This window comes from Rissa tridactyla, chromosome 3, assembly GCF_028500815.1.
Source record: "Rissa tridactyla isolate bRisTri1 chromosome 3, bRisTri1.patW.cur.20221130, whole genome shotgun sequence".
NCBI lineage: Eukaryota > Metazoa > Chordata > Aves > Charadriiformes > Laridae > Rissa > Rissa tridactyla.
This window is the reverse complement of record NC_071468.1, coordinates 78,715,140-78,729,498: the sequence shown is the minus strand read 5'-3', so window position 1 is coordinate 78,729,498 and position 14,359 is coordinate 78,715,140. Positions and strand designations below refer to the sequence as shown.

Genomic DNA, 14,359 nt, shown 5'->3' with positions numbered 1-14,359 from the left:
TAACTCAGCAGGGAGAAAAACAGTAGTTCCAGACACATTCTTTCGGTTAATATATAATTTAACACATACATACGTGCACTTCATCAAGAAGGGTGCAAAAGCTTTCTGTACAGAAAGAATAAGTCTCACCACCCGTACAAAGCCAGGTATTCAAAGTGGGTTAACCAAAATGGAAAAAAGACTTTTTTTCATAACGTTACATAGCACTTGTTGAGAATGGTTATGTTAGAAAAAAGAAGTATGAAGTCAATTTTAAAATACCTCGTCTGGAGCCACTGGTCTGAGAATAAATATATCAAGAATTTCACTCTGGTCAACATTTTTCTTTTTATGATAAAATATTCTGAAATTACAATTTAAACAGACCCCCACTAATGGAAAGAGCTGAGCATCCACTTGAAACTGTGGTGGACTAGCACAGGATACCTACGTAACTGAACAGAATTTGGTCTCGTATAATTTATTTTACAACCGGATCCTGCAGGTTTGAAGGCAACTTTGCTTGCTTGAGTTGCACCTACGATTTCCAAAGGATTATGCACATGAGAAAATTTATGTCTATAAGCAGTATAAAACTTCTAGGTTGCAGCAGAGGCACAATCAGAGACAATCTAGCAATCTAGACACTACAGAGATGTCTAATTAGCCAAGAAGAATTTTGCATTTAGACTATAAATCACATTTCCTGTCATTCAACCCTAATAACACTTGAGCATGTGCCATAAAGTGTGACTACCGTTGTGTTTGCACATTGGTTACCACACCACAAAATCCTAATATTCATGGAGATACTACAGACACATATGATACATAAAACTAATCACAGTTTTAATCAGTCTTTGTTTTTCTGCTTTACAACTATCTGGTCTCTGTAAAATTTTAAATATACATTAGGAAAAAAAAAACACTAAAAGTTAAGGCAACAAGCCCTCTACAGAGATCCTCAATGTAATAAAGTTAACCAAGGTGGACAGGACTTGATTGAAATACTGCTGCATTGTGTATATTTTAGGTACTTTCAGGAAACCACCAGCAATTATTACAGAGGTTATAGCTATAAAAAATTATATTGAAAGGTGAAATAATGAAGAAACATATCTGATACAAGGGAATTGCCTCATTAAATCACTTTTATAGACTGTGGAAAATCAAAAAGATACAGAGTGGCAAAGGAACACAGATGAAAAACAACACTTCTAATAACTGACAAAGCCTCTTTCCGTAATGGTGAATTAATAGGGGAATAAAAGTAGGAGTACTCTAATCTGCTGGGAATTTTTTTTTCTTCATTTGTCACAAAGTGACTAGCAAGCCTAATGCAGGGTGACAGATACAAACAAGCATTAAAGCAACATTTCCCTTAAAGATTAGGATCCAGAAAGTGATGCGAAAGCACAAAGGAAAGCACACCAGGCGGTAACAGGCAGAGCAGTCAGTCATTTGACATACATACAGCTGCCCAAGCTGGATAATGTATTGGCAAACATTACACACAGAGCAGGCAGAATAGCTACATATTAGGGAACCATATGATGAAGTATAAGCACAGTCATAGACTGCATTTCGGAAGTCAATCAACCTAACATTACAGTAACGTGCAATTGAACCCCTGGTGCTGCATCTCTTGTTCTGTTGTATTTTTAGCAGCATGGCAGCTAATATCCAAAAACATAATAATGTTGGGGGCTGCACTGTTTTGCTGGGTGCTAAATAAATACAAAACACAAGAGTGCTCACGTCAGTGTCTGACTGGAGTGGACAGCAGGGATAACCATATTTTTCAGGGAATAGCAAAAAAGACTTTTTGGCATCTATGGTTTTAGAACTGCTTTATTCATTATTTCATATATATGTTTACTTTTACTTTTATTGTAGGTATTAAACACCAGTATGTTAATTTGTTTCTCATTAGGAAAAAAAAAAGTGCAACTTAATACAAGTGCAAATTATATTGATTTCTAATAGTAAAATAGGAAGAACGAGTTTAATCAAGGACCAGCCCCATACCTGTTGTCTGATTATTCCACTGATAGGGCAAATGGAAGCTGCATGCAAATTAAAAAATATCCACACATCTACCTAAAAATTACCTCTCTGGTCTGCCTTCCCCACCCTCTCCTTATGCCCATACAGTCTACCTCCAGTCCTTCCCTTCCTCTTTCTTCTAGATTCCAGGTTGCTCTGCCCCAGTTAACAGAGCTATGTCACGGCAAATTCTCTGTAGATGCTAAGCACATGGATGAAAAGGAGAAAAAAAATCTGTCTAAGCAAGCAGCACGCAGTGAGAGCAGCCACTGGTGACTGGCTGGCAAGCCATGGGCTAAAACAGAGCTCTGGGCTCTTCCCCTCCATATGTTTAGCAGCTGCAGAGATTCTAAGACGGTGTGGGCTTATAAAACTGGCAACTTCTGGCCCACAAGGTGGGATGTGAGCAAGCGAACTACCTGAACCATCAAGATGGGATGAAGTTAATAGTAAATGCAAACGCCATCTCCTCTCCAAGTTGCAAAAGTTGCAAGGATCTGAATGTTGTTTCAAAGTTTGTTTAAAAGAGGAACTGGAAACATAATATATCTTTCTTCTGGTTATGTAAACAGTAAGATAAAAATAGGAAATTCATCACACTTTTTATCTGCTAAGCTTGAAACATAATTTTGGTAATTTGACACAATCCTTTCTAGCAAAACCAGCAAACCTAGAAAACTATTCTACAGCCATTTTGCAATGTGGCTGTGCTCTAACTGAAACAGAACAAAAATATACATGGGATGCTATAAGAACATTTTTGATCATCTTATGATTCATGATCACTCACAATCCTGGAAGAAGATAAAGATTCTGATGCCTGTCTCCCCTCTCCATATTTGAATCCTGTCCTGTATTATCTATTGATCATTTGGGAAAGAAAGGAAGCAAAGAAAGGGGACAGAACAGCAAATACGTTTTCTTGCCATATACTAGCTTGACAATTGCATAAAAACTTCCTTCTTGTTCAAAATCCTGAACACTTATTGGTGTCCCACACACGTATTATGTAACGCTGTGGACAGCTCTGGCTTTGCAGGATTGTAGAAAGAGGATTCCCACAGCAATCCAACACCACCAAGTGCTGTCAGCACAGACAGTAAGGATTGTCCAAGGAGACTATGCAAAAATGAATGACAGAGCTGCCAGAGAAAGAATTTTTGTGACTTTTATTAATGTTCTTCAAAATGGTGATGAAAATCACATTCTTTAACCACATTATCAATATTCTTCAACAGGATTTGTAAACTTATACCTTGCTGTATGAAGCAAGAGCTGTGAGAATGCTACAAGCCAGTCTTGTGTAATTTGTCAATGCAGGTGTCTCAAATATTAGCACGCACATTATTTAGGCTTCGTGCATCAAGGACCGGTGCATTTTGAAGTGTACAACCTCTACTTACTACATGGGGGAGGAAACAATTTCACCTGCATCTTAGATATACCTAATAACTACTAAACAACAGAAAATGAGAAAGTTATTGCTACCAGGAAAAGGAACAATAACTACGGGAAAACCCCAATCTTACCTGGAGATAAAAAGGAAGTAAACTGATAGAATATTTCGGTGTCCTTCTTCTGGCCACTATATCCCACAATACTGCCAACCTCTAGAGGGAAGGTCTTGAGATGTGCACCAGTAGCTAGGTCATGAAGTTGCAGGATGTTCTTCACGTCGTGCAGATAGCACAAAACCAGAAAGTTGGACCTCACACAAGCAACCCATTCTGCAGAGTGTGGAAAAGAAAAAAAAAGCCACAGAAAATACAGTAAAAAAAATTGTAAGAAAGAAAACAATCAGACATAATCTGGTTCTAAAATTCTTTAACATACCTAAATAAATGCACCAAAATTTCTGACATGCATTGAATTTAACTCTTAGCTATTTAGAGGTCACCTGCCTTCTGAAAGTATAAAGTGAACCCAGAAGTAAAGGCTGACACTCTTTGGAAACACAATAACCCTGCTGCCTGAAGCTAATCTATGCAGATACAGGAAAAAAAGAATTGCTTAACCAAGATGCTTATGCACTTGGGGTGCTTATAAAGCAATACTGCTCTTAAATGTCACATATTTCAATGCAAAGCCCAAACAAACACTTATCTTTGCCAGCAATACTTATGGAAATGCATGAAAATCAAAACAATCATTATGATTTAGTCTCAAGCTAAACTAATAAGAACAAAAAAACATGTGATCCTGTATTGCACATTAAAGTATGTTAGAGGTTATTATTCATCATGTTTTAATCGCCTAAGCGTTCAGGAGGCTATTCTCGTAAGCAAGCTCTAGCAGGTGTAAGAGAAGGGCTATTCTGCGGTGATACCCTCGACACACCGTTTTCAAAAAAATATTTTTTATTCAAGATGCTAATGTTGTTAAGCAGCCTTCCTGAGACTGTAAGGTAGTAGGAACAGGATGCAGCACAGTGAACTCAATCTGGCAAAAGGATCCGGGAACCAAGGGCTCTGCAGAGGTTCATTTCCTTTATGCCCCTCCTGGCAGCCCTGGGCCCCTCCAGAGCTGCCCACCTCGGTTGCGCAGCTGTGCAGGAACAAGAACTTCTGCTTCACAGAACCTTTCACGTTCTCAGTTTGTTCCTCAGAAGAATTACCAGAAATATGTGAACTTTTTCATGGAATGATATTTTTTTTAATTGGACTTTGGAAAATCCAACTGTTTAAAAAAAAAATGTCTGGGCTGGCAATTTCTACAAAAATCCCTGCAGTTCTACTGACCATCTCACTTCAATCCCCATCTTTATGTCCTGTGAAATGTAGAAACTCTTCAGGGAAGGTCAGGTTGAACGGGGCTCTGAGCAATCTGATCTAGCTGAAGATGTCCCTGCTCATTGCAGGGGAGGCGGGACTAAATGACCTTTAAAGATCTCTTCCAACCCAGATTATTCTACGATTCTATGAACAATGAGAATATGCAGTTATTTAAAATGACTGCATTTCGGGAGGATGGGGCCAGGCTCTTTTCAGTGGTGCCTGACAACAGGACAAGAGGTAACGGGCACAAACTTGAACATAGGAAGTTCCACCTAAACATGAGAAGGAACTTCTTTACCCTGAGGGCAGCAGAGCACTGGCACAGGCTGCCCAGAGAGGTGGTGGAGTCTCCGTCTCTGGAGGCGTCCCTGTGCAACCTGCTCTAGGTGACCCTGCTCTGGCAGGGGGGTTGGACTAGATGATCTCCAGAGGTCCCTTCCAACCCCTATCACTCTGTGATTCTGTGAAAATATTTATTACATTGTCATTGCACAAGTCTGCCAACATTCACAAGTATAACTGGTTTATTAACACAAAATATGAATCAAAAAATAGCATCCCTATAGTACCATACTATTTTTGCCTGCAGAATTAACTGCTCTGCAATGAGATCCCATGAACTCCACTGATATTCCCAGAAACATCTGTAACTAAAATGTCCAGTTTTACTCTCGAAGCTTCCTGACACGTAAAGTTTCACAAAATGGATTACGGACACTCTCAGGTCAACTTCAAATGTATATAATATGTAGCTTTGCCTCAGCAACAATACTACTTAAGCAATCTTTATTTTAAAATTAAATTGTGATGACTCAATTCCTCGCTAATCATTTGATAAAGCACTGCAGTTTAATGGATGCTTTCATCAAAAGCCAAAGTACATTATTACTTCAACTTACATATTATGAAGAAATATTACTCTTTTATTAAAAAGATTCAATTGCCCGGGGTAAGACTTATGTGGGGCTTCCTGCTATTGAAGAACTTGCCTAGGAAGCAGCAATATTAACTTTCCATCACCTCTTTAGTTTACAAATTAGATGCTCTCAGCAAGGTGAGGATAAAAGATGTGAAGACAATGCAAGGTATCTTTAAAACATTCCATGAGATTTAGGAACATAGCTTCTGTGTATAATACCTGTATTATAACTGGTTTTGGTGCATCGCTAACTGCCTCCAAAACTTACAGTAATGGAAGCTACAAAGAAATACAAAAATCAAAACTGAGCAAAACATTGAAGTAGACTTGAAAGAGCGTAAGAAAAAAAAAAAGACATCAAGAGCCAACACGCATACGCATAGCAAGCTAAAACCAATGCTGAATTATTAACAAGAGCTATTTTTTGACTGCAAGCTACAAACTGAGTCTCTGTTACTCCCATGCTCAGCACTGAGAACTGCAGATACTGTTGAGCTTGTTGCATTAGCAGTCAGCCTCCTTGGGTTTGCTCATGCTTTGCAGAACACATCCTGCATGCCTCTCTACTTCCTGCAAGCTTTTAAGCCTGACACCATTGCTGTAGGCTCCCTTTATAGACAACGGGCAGAAATAAGCACCTTTAGAATGCAGTTCACCCAATTATTTTGGATACCATGTTCTGGGAGACTGTAAATTGCTTGCTGAGCAGTTTTACTCACACAAGTGTTTTTTTACAAGTTAACCATCCGAGACCTCTCCATTGTATAGGGTCAGTTTATTTTCAGTTAATACCAATGAACAGAGCAGCTATTCTCACAGTTACACCTAAATTTATGAATTGTCCTCCAGCATACTTACAGTCCACTGACTTACAATACCCATCAGTCAAAGGATTGATTTTACTAAACAATAAACAGACGTTGCCTTTTCCAACCTGAGCCTCTTGGCTCAGGCATCAGAGAGGGACGAACACACTTGGAGACACCTGCAGGTACTGAAAGCAGGCATGAAGAATTATCCTTGGTACTGCCCATTTCCCTCTGAAGATGACAGTGACCACCTTATTGACTACAATAGTTTACACACAATTCTTCAATACCTAGATTTGGGCTACAGGAATTATACTTAATGAGGCCTAGAAAACTGCGCTCAACCACCTCCAGAAGTTCTAGTTCAACCTTTTAGAAATTCATATACTACTACTTTTCAAAAACTCTTTTGTTTTGACAGCTTTCATTACTAGCAAAGGCATGCCACTAACTTGGCACCAGCAACGTTGCTATGAACAACTTTTGAAATAGCTTCAGGAAAAAAAGGTTGAATCCTCACACCAAACATCTGTGCCACTAACCTTAATTACTTATGACAGTCCTGACATTTCATTTCTGCAGCAGTAGCTACAGCATGTTGTGTCCAACTGTACAAACATGCTTTGACAGATGCATGCTGAAATGTCAATGGAGAACACACTGAGCTAGGAGAGGCAGGCAGCCATACGTCTTCAGCAGAAACTGCTGACTTACTTGCTGTACAATGTGCTTGTGCGTCCACTCAACAAATAACGAGTACATTTTAATGGACTGTCAAACCTTTAGCTGGAAAATAGACCTGGAAGGTCATTTTGGTTTCTTTGGTCATCACAAACAGCAACCGTAAATTTCAGTGTCTGCAGATTAACAGGTATTAACACTGATCTCAATTAAAATGACCCGTAACTACTACTCAAGGCTACTTATGGGTAGACTTGCAAGCAAAGCATGAGAAATTTACAGAATAAAACATGAATCATTCTGAAACATGTGAGTAAACACTGATGAGCCCTCACAACATATGAAAACGCATATGTCTTCTCTCTGGGACACCATCCTCAGTCACAGCCTGCCATGTTTAAGTTAATGGAAAAGCTCCAATCAATCTCAACAAGACAAGAATTTTATACCCCACATCCTATCAGCACGAGACATACAAACAAGAGACAGAGCGTGTGGGAGGCAAAGCTCTTCTGAAGCTGCAAACATCAGGAGTAACGCTTCCCTAAGTAAGCTACAGGCTTTAGTCACCTATGACTGATGCAGGTTTTCCATGCTAAACAGAGTTAAACAGAGCCACAAAAGCCCTTCCAGGGGAGCACAATAAAACTTTCAGTCAGGGACACGCATCTGGACCATATCCTCTCCCCACATCCCCAGTGACTGAGGGACTGTATCTGCCTTGCCCAGATCTTAGGGGGTGCTTTTTGTTGCTGGGAAACACTGGAGCTAAGCCACATCCCAGCTGGTTTGTTGTTTGTTGGGTTTTTTTGCCCCCCCCCCCCCCCAGTTTCACAGTAGAAGCTTATCAATCTGGTCATTTGCATTGCAGCCAATTTCCTCCTCTCTGCCACACTTCTGTAGTAGCCATCTCTGCAGGGCACCTCCTCTGGGCTATACACACAAGGTCACACGACAGCTCCTCAGAAGAGTCACACAATCCTTCAGGCACCCGCTCTGCAAGCGGAACTCCCAAATGCGTAAAGCTGTGGGTACTCTAAAAAACACCACAGTGTAACGGAGTGCACAAGCTTCCTGACAGCCGAGATGAACATGAGGGATTACTCACAGCCATGCACATCCTTGTCATTCAGGATCAACAATTTCCTGGTACTCATTCCAGACTTTCCCTCCTGATTTGACTACAGTGCCAAAGGATACATTTCGGTTGCAGTAACTCCCCTCCCCAAACTCTGAAGCGTTTATGAATAAGCTAGCAGGTTAAAGGTATGAAGAAAAACACTATTTTTGACTTGGAGCGCACATTCCAGCTGAGGGAAAGGAAACATTTTACAAGCACTGAGTTTAGGTGTGCAGATGTGTACAAGGTACAGAAGCTTTGCCCCTGCTTGTTAAATGTCCAACTGAGATTCAAGAAACTGCTCAAGAACACTCACCTCATCTATGACACATTCAGCAATATGTTTTATTTCTCAGCCCTCCTTACTCACGAGATCTATTCTGTTTTTCTTTTTGTTGTCACGTGTACAGGGCTGGATATAACTGCTACTCTCAAGACGCCCTGCTCTACCAGTATTGGGCACTTTCGGGGGTGGGGAGTGTCACAGTACTCAAAATTAATTATTTAACCTTCCAAAGACAGCAAGTTTATCCTATGCCTTAGAACTAGGCTGCCTTTTAACTAATTCAGCACACCTACTTGCAGCCATGTGGTCATTTAAAGCACTAGTTCAACATTAAGATGTGAATCTCCCCTGTGGTTCTATTTTAAGACTCCCTGAAAATTAAAAGTAACACTTTATAAACAAACTCCAAAGGGGAGGAAATGAGTCTCATCACACTTCAATATGTTCTGAGGCCCCCCCTTAAATTTAGTTTTAAAATAGCTGTCATTTATTTCTTCCTCTCAGCTCACAGAGCAGAGATCTAAATTTACCTCAACTCTGTGTGAAACCCCTGCTGAGAGTTGTAAAATGTGGTGTGTGTACAATCTCATTGCAGGAACATGCTTGGGTTTTTTTGCCCTGTATTTCCCAAATTGGCTTATTTATAAACAGTTCTGAAAACAAAAAAGTCAAAGCCAATAAAAAAGTCTATCTTGAAGAATATGTTGAAGAAACCAAATGACATTCACACCGCCTTGTAGGCATATGTGTTTATTTCTTGGTTATATTATATTAGCTACAGCGTCTTCCCTAAGAATGCATTGTGATACTTTGTGGAATTTCTCTTTTTGCCATTGATGGACACTGGCAGAGCTTCATAATTCTTAATCTTGAATTTATTATTCATAAATAAATCTATTTCTATATGTGCATGGTGCGGCTTTTATGAAACTGAATCTAAGTTAACATATAGAAATAAAGAGGGCTATGGCTACCAGGCAGATCACACCAGAGCGGGAGACTTTTGAGCTGAGTATCTATATATGCCAGTAAAACACATTTGTGACCTAGAGCATCACTGACTATAATGTTTATAAAGAAATTCTAATACAGCTAATTACATCTTGATAAAGAGTCTCTCCCACACATATGTAAAATTGGACAAGCAACAATATTCATTTACCCTTTGAATCACTGCTGTCCTAGCTTCTGCAGAAGGCTTTTCATTACATTGTCATCTCTGGATCACATAAAATCAAATTCACTTGACTGCAAGGTTTTCAAGACAATGAATTATTAATTACCTTCTGCTATATTTATGTCTTTCTAAACCAAATCTTGGAATGATTAAAACAACATGACATAGAGACTGGCTTGTTTGCTGGCTTCATCAAATGAAGGAGTGTTTTTTTTATTTATTCCAGGCTACAATCTCCTGATAAAACTCCCTTATCTTAGCACTGATGATGCAACATTAATTTGAAAGCGGCTGACACAAAGAAGCAATGGAACAATTCAAACTTACTTTACTGTAGCACTAAGATCTACTTGTAACTCACCTTATGGAAACACTTTCATTTGTTAATTTAATCCAATTCATCCACATACCTCTCCAAAGAGCTAGAGAGAGAAGTGGACATACGATTGCCTACTCTGGCGTCACATTCAAATACAGTAGAAGCCTAATGACACACAACAGACTCCTGAAAGTTACTCTGATGGTTTCCTATGACAAATTAGGTTTGCCTTTAAGTGCTTAGGAGCTGAATGCCTGTTGTGTTTACAGTCTGAAGGCCAGTGCCCACAGCAAACCCATTTATCTGAACTTTCAGTTTTCTAAATGCAGTTCTTGTTATGTTTGTATAGTCAACGCTGTCATGTATAAGCCATTAAAGGAGTGTTCCATGCATCAATTATTTTTTTTTTACGTGCACAAACATAAACTTAGCACAACTTTGCCTTTAAAATGAAACCAAAATAGAGTTGAGCTAAATACTGCAATGTAGTGAAGAGCAGATGTGGCCTTTATCTTAATGGGAAGGAATATATAGCCAGTGCCTATATTGCCACTGGTCAAAGCTCCTTTGGCTGCCTAGACCACATCTGAGGTAAATCCATACATGGTAACCACATTTCATGTCAATCACATGTTTCTGTCCCGTTCTATTTGAACATTCACCACCTCTAAGTCAATTCTTCAACTTGGTCCCACTTTATAAACTGCAGTTCTTCGTAACTTAAGCATGGCTTCACAGGCTGTCAGCAAATTTGCACACAATCAGAAATTAAGCCTTGCAAGCCATTTTTCACTTACACCTATTATTTATTGCCTGCTTAGGACTTAAAAGGTACTTCATATAAGATGCATTTACGATGATTCAAAGAGTTCCCAATCTTAAGAAAAAGATTTGTGTCTCACCAAGCTCTGATTTTCTACTTTTGTAGAAATTTGTTTACCAAAATTCTTGCAATATTCTAGACCCCGGTCCTTTGCACCATCACTACAATTCTGGGCGTGCTCAAAGTCACCATTTATGTCATACTGGTGACATACCTTGTCTAGACTGTGGCAGAAATCATGTGGGGCACATTGTGAAATGCAGACAGAAATTAAGTTTTTATTTTAGGTATCTTGAAAAGCAAGATCTTAAGAGGAATTTGAAACAGTAGTCAAATAAGTTTGGCTTAGTGGGGAAAGACAGAAGTTACTGTATTTACATATCAAATCACACACACACAGAGAATTCTCCCCATTCTACAAAGCAGCTCTTCACCAGAAAAGTAGCAAATATGAATGAATTTGTATAAAGATGGATTAATAAAAAAAAAAAGCAGTCTTTTTTAATAGCTATAATTATGCTAGTCAGATAAATCATAATTGTATCTTGTACTGTATGGAGAACCGATTATACAAATGTACACAAAGCACCTGTCAAAAAACCGGCTCAGAGGAGGTTTTTCTGTATTTCCTGAAACTAATTCTAAGTTTTAACAGAACTTTCCCAAAAATGATGGGATTAAAAAAATACACCTTTATTGTAATTATATCAAACCCAAAGATTTATGTTTTGAACTCGCTTTTATACTTAAGAGATTTCCATGTCCTTCAACTTTCCCCGAGGCTTTTTTCAAGTGTTGTCTACTCTTCTTATCCCAGGAACAACAGAAAATCCTATCTCAAACTCTGACCAACTCTGTTCATAACAATGCCTGCACTACTGCTAGGTTTGCTCTTTCCCTTCTTTCTGATTACAAAATCCCTCTTGCTGTAATCCCTGACTGTCTAGTAGATGTTTACTGCACTGACATGAAGCAGGAAAATACTTTCCCCTCATTTCCTACAAACACAGAATTAAAACGAGGACAGACGAAGCAACTTCACTACGGCCACACAGGACGTTAGAACGAGAGAACGAGAGAGAGAGAGAGAGAGAGAGAGAGAGAGAGAGAGAGAGAGAGAGAAATGTATCCTGGATCTCTTGAGTCTCAAGTCTTTCAATTGCAAATCCTAAACAAAGTTTAAGCGCGGGAAGAAATGAAGAAGGTCTGTACAAGATCGTTCAATAGACTAATTACTGAATTAATTTAAAAAAAAAAAAAGAATCGAAAACCTTTTACTTGACATGAACTCTTACCTAGAACATCTCTTTCATGTTCAGGGACGAGAACTTTCCATTTGGATTCGTCTGGGTCACTGAAGTCAATGTTGATTAACCGGTAATTTGGAGAATGGCGGTTTGTCTTGAAAGTGAACACTGTTCCTTCATTGGTGACATACTCGTACTCAGCCTCAAAGTTATCTATCAGCTTCACCCATTTAAGAATTCCTGCAAGACCAAACATATAAAGTAAATTCTTCACCTCCTGAAACAAAATTTTTTAACACCTGAGTGCAAGGTCTTCCTGACAATTGCTATATGCTCTTCCTTGAACAACAGCAGTGACCACAAGAGGTACAGCTATGGAAAGGGCCGAATATGTACTAAATATCAAGACTTTATAAAGAATGCTCCAGATTAATAGGCTACAGTGGAAAAATGCAAGTTCATGGACATTTTAACATACTGGTTTTGAGGAATTTCTAGCAAAATACATGCAGAACACTGACAGAACCATGGCTAGTGTTTCACTAGCTTTCCTTAGGGGCTGCTGGAAAGCTCAGATGTTTGTTACAGAGGTGCTTCTACCACACTGACTGCCGTGGAGCCAACGCTACCGAGCACATCAGGTTCTTGCCAATGGAGCTCACAAACCCCCACTTCTACAGACTTCTTAGAGTGGCGAGTCAGAGCTGAGTCTGTGCTAAGCTTTCAAACTCAATCTTATTTTTAATAGTGTTTTTTTCTAATTACTATTTAATTATAAAATAAATTCTTGGGTCGTTTGTGTTTTTTCACTTTTTGCAAAGAAAGTTACTTTTTCTTAAAGTGGAAAGTTTTCCATGCTCCTTAAAAGCCTGGAACTTCCCACAGAATATAAATGACGCTATTTGAATGAGTACAATAAACTTCGGTATCAGGAATCTCCCTGTCAATTCAGAAATAACATTCCTGAAGTGTCGCTCTGCAGAAGCTTGTCACCACCAGAGGACAACCACAGACAGTTAGTTAACTAAAACGTTAACTTCTGAGTTTGTGAAGAATAAAACTGCATTTTCCTTATTAACCTTCTAGAATATCACACTTGCTAATAGCAGTGCACTTCTCAAACATGAATTGCCTCAGCTTACTCACTCTGTACCACAGTCTTATTATTGACTCAACTTGGAGCTGGGACTGAAAGACTCCATATTTTTTTTAGGCACATTTTACCGTTTTGCAGTAGGTTTAGAGAAAAAGCAGCAGGGCTAGATCAGGTATGTAATATACTTGTTATATGTATCAACTGAACTTACTATTACAAGCATCCTCTATTAGCTATGCTGAAAAACCAGAATCCTTACTGATCTGCGAAATAAAAGCTTTTATATCTTAAAAAAAATTTAGCACGCTCTCTGCCTCTTTCCTAAAACTAAAGGTTGGGTCTTTGCTTTTAAGTATAAACAAATAAGCTGTGCATACATTTGTTCATGAAACTCTGTAATAGAATGTTTGTTCAAATAAAACAGCACATCAGCTTATTTTATAATATTAAAAGCTGAGCAAAATAATGGAAGTAGATCATAGCTAAGCTGTTATTACTGTAAGTTTAAAAAAAGAAAAGAGTAATTGAGAAAGCAGTGAGATGGCTACGGTCATTTTAACCCATTAAACGTAATAACAGAGTATAGTTGGGCCTAGTACATTCATAAAGCTCATATCTCTTAATTGCTGTTTTCGTTTAAGGAAAACTTCCCTGTCTCTTCAAGCAAAGCGACAGATTAGCCAATTAAATTCTACCTTTCATACTGCTGTAATACAGACTTCCCAGACAATCCAGTCAACTTAGTATCCTGTCTCTAAGTGAACCAATGGCACGTAAAATCTTGATTTTCGTGGAGGTCCAAAGTTTTGTCCTTCTCAAGGGATTTCACATTGAAGAAAAATCCTGCTCAGTCCCTCCAGTTGCTCAGAGTTCTATAGAGAAAACCTGTTTTGATGCCCGGTAAAACAAAGAATATCCAGCCTACAGTGAACTCTGGCATACACCAGTGAAACTGTTTTAAGATCTCACGCACAAGCGTTTTAGTAAATAAAAACTTAGCTTCAGTATAACACCATAACAATATTGGAACATTTGTATTTTAGTATCTGACAGAATGAAACCATCCTACTAAAGAAGAACAAG

At 38.7% G+C, this 14,359-nt stretch overlaps 1 protein-coding gene across 2 annotated transcripts in view; it reads right to left on the bottom strand.

Moving 5' to 3' along the window:
* The window catches only part of PREP (prolyl endopeptidase), a 96,008-nt gene that overhangs the window by 37,887 nt on the left and 43,762 nt on the right, over window positions 1–14,359 (bottom strand). For both annotated transcript variants that reach the window (XM_054194061.1, XM_054194062.1), the window contains 2 exons: window positions 12,229–12,420; window positions 3,555–3,752 (listed from right to left, as the gene is read on the bottom strand). In XM_054194061.1, coding sequence (XP_054050036.1) covers window positions 3,555–3,752; window positions 12,229–12,420 — 390 coding nt within the window. The remainder of the gene's footprint in view (window positions 1–3,554; window positions 3,753–12,228; window positions 12,421–14,359) is intronic.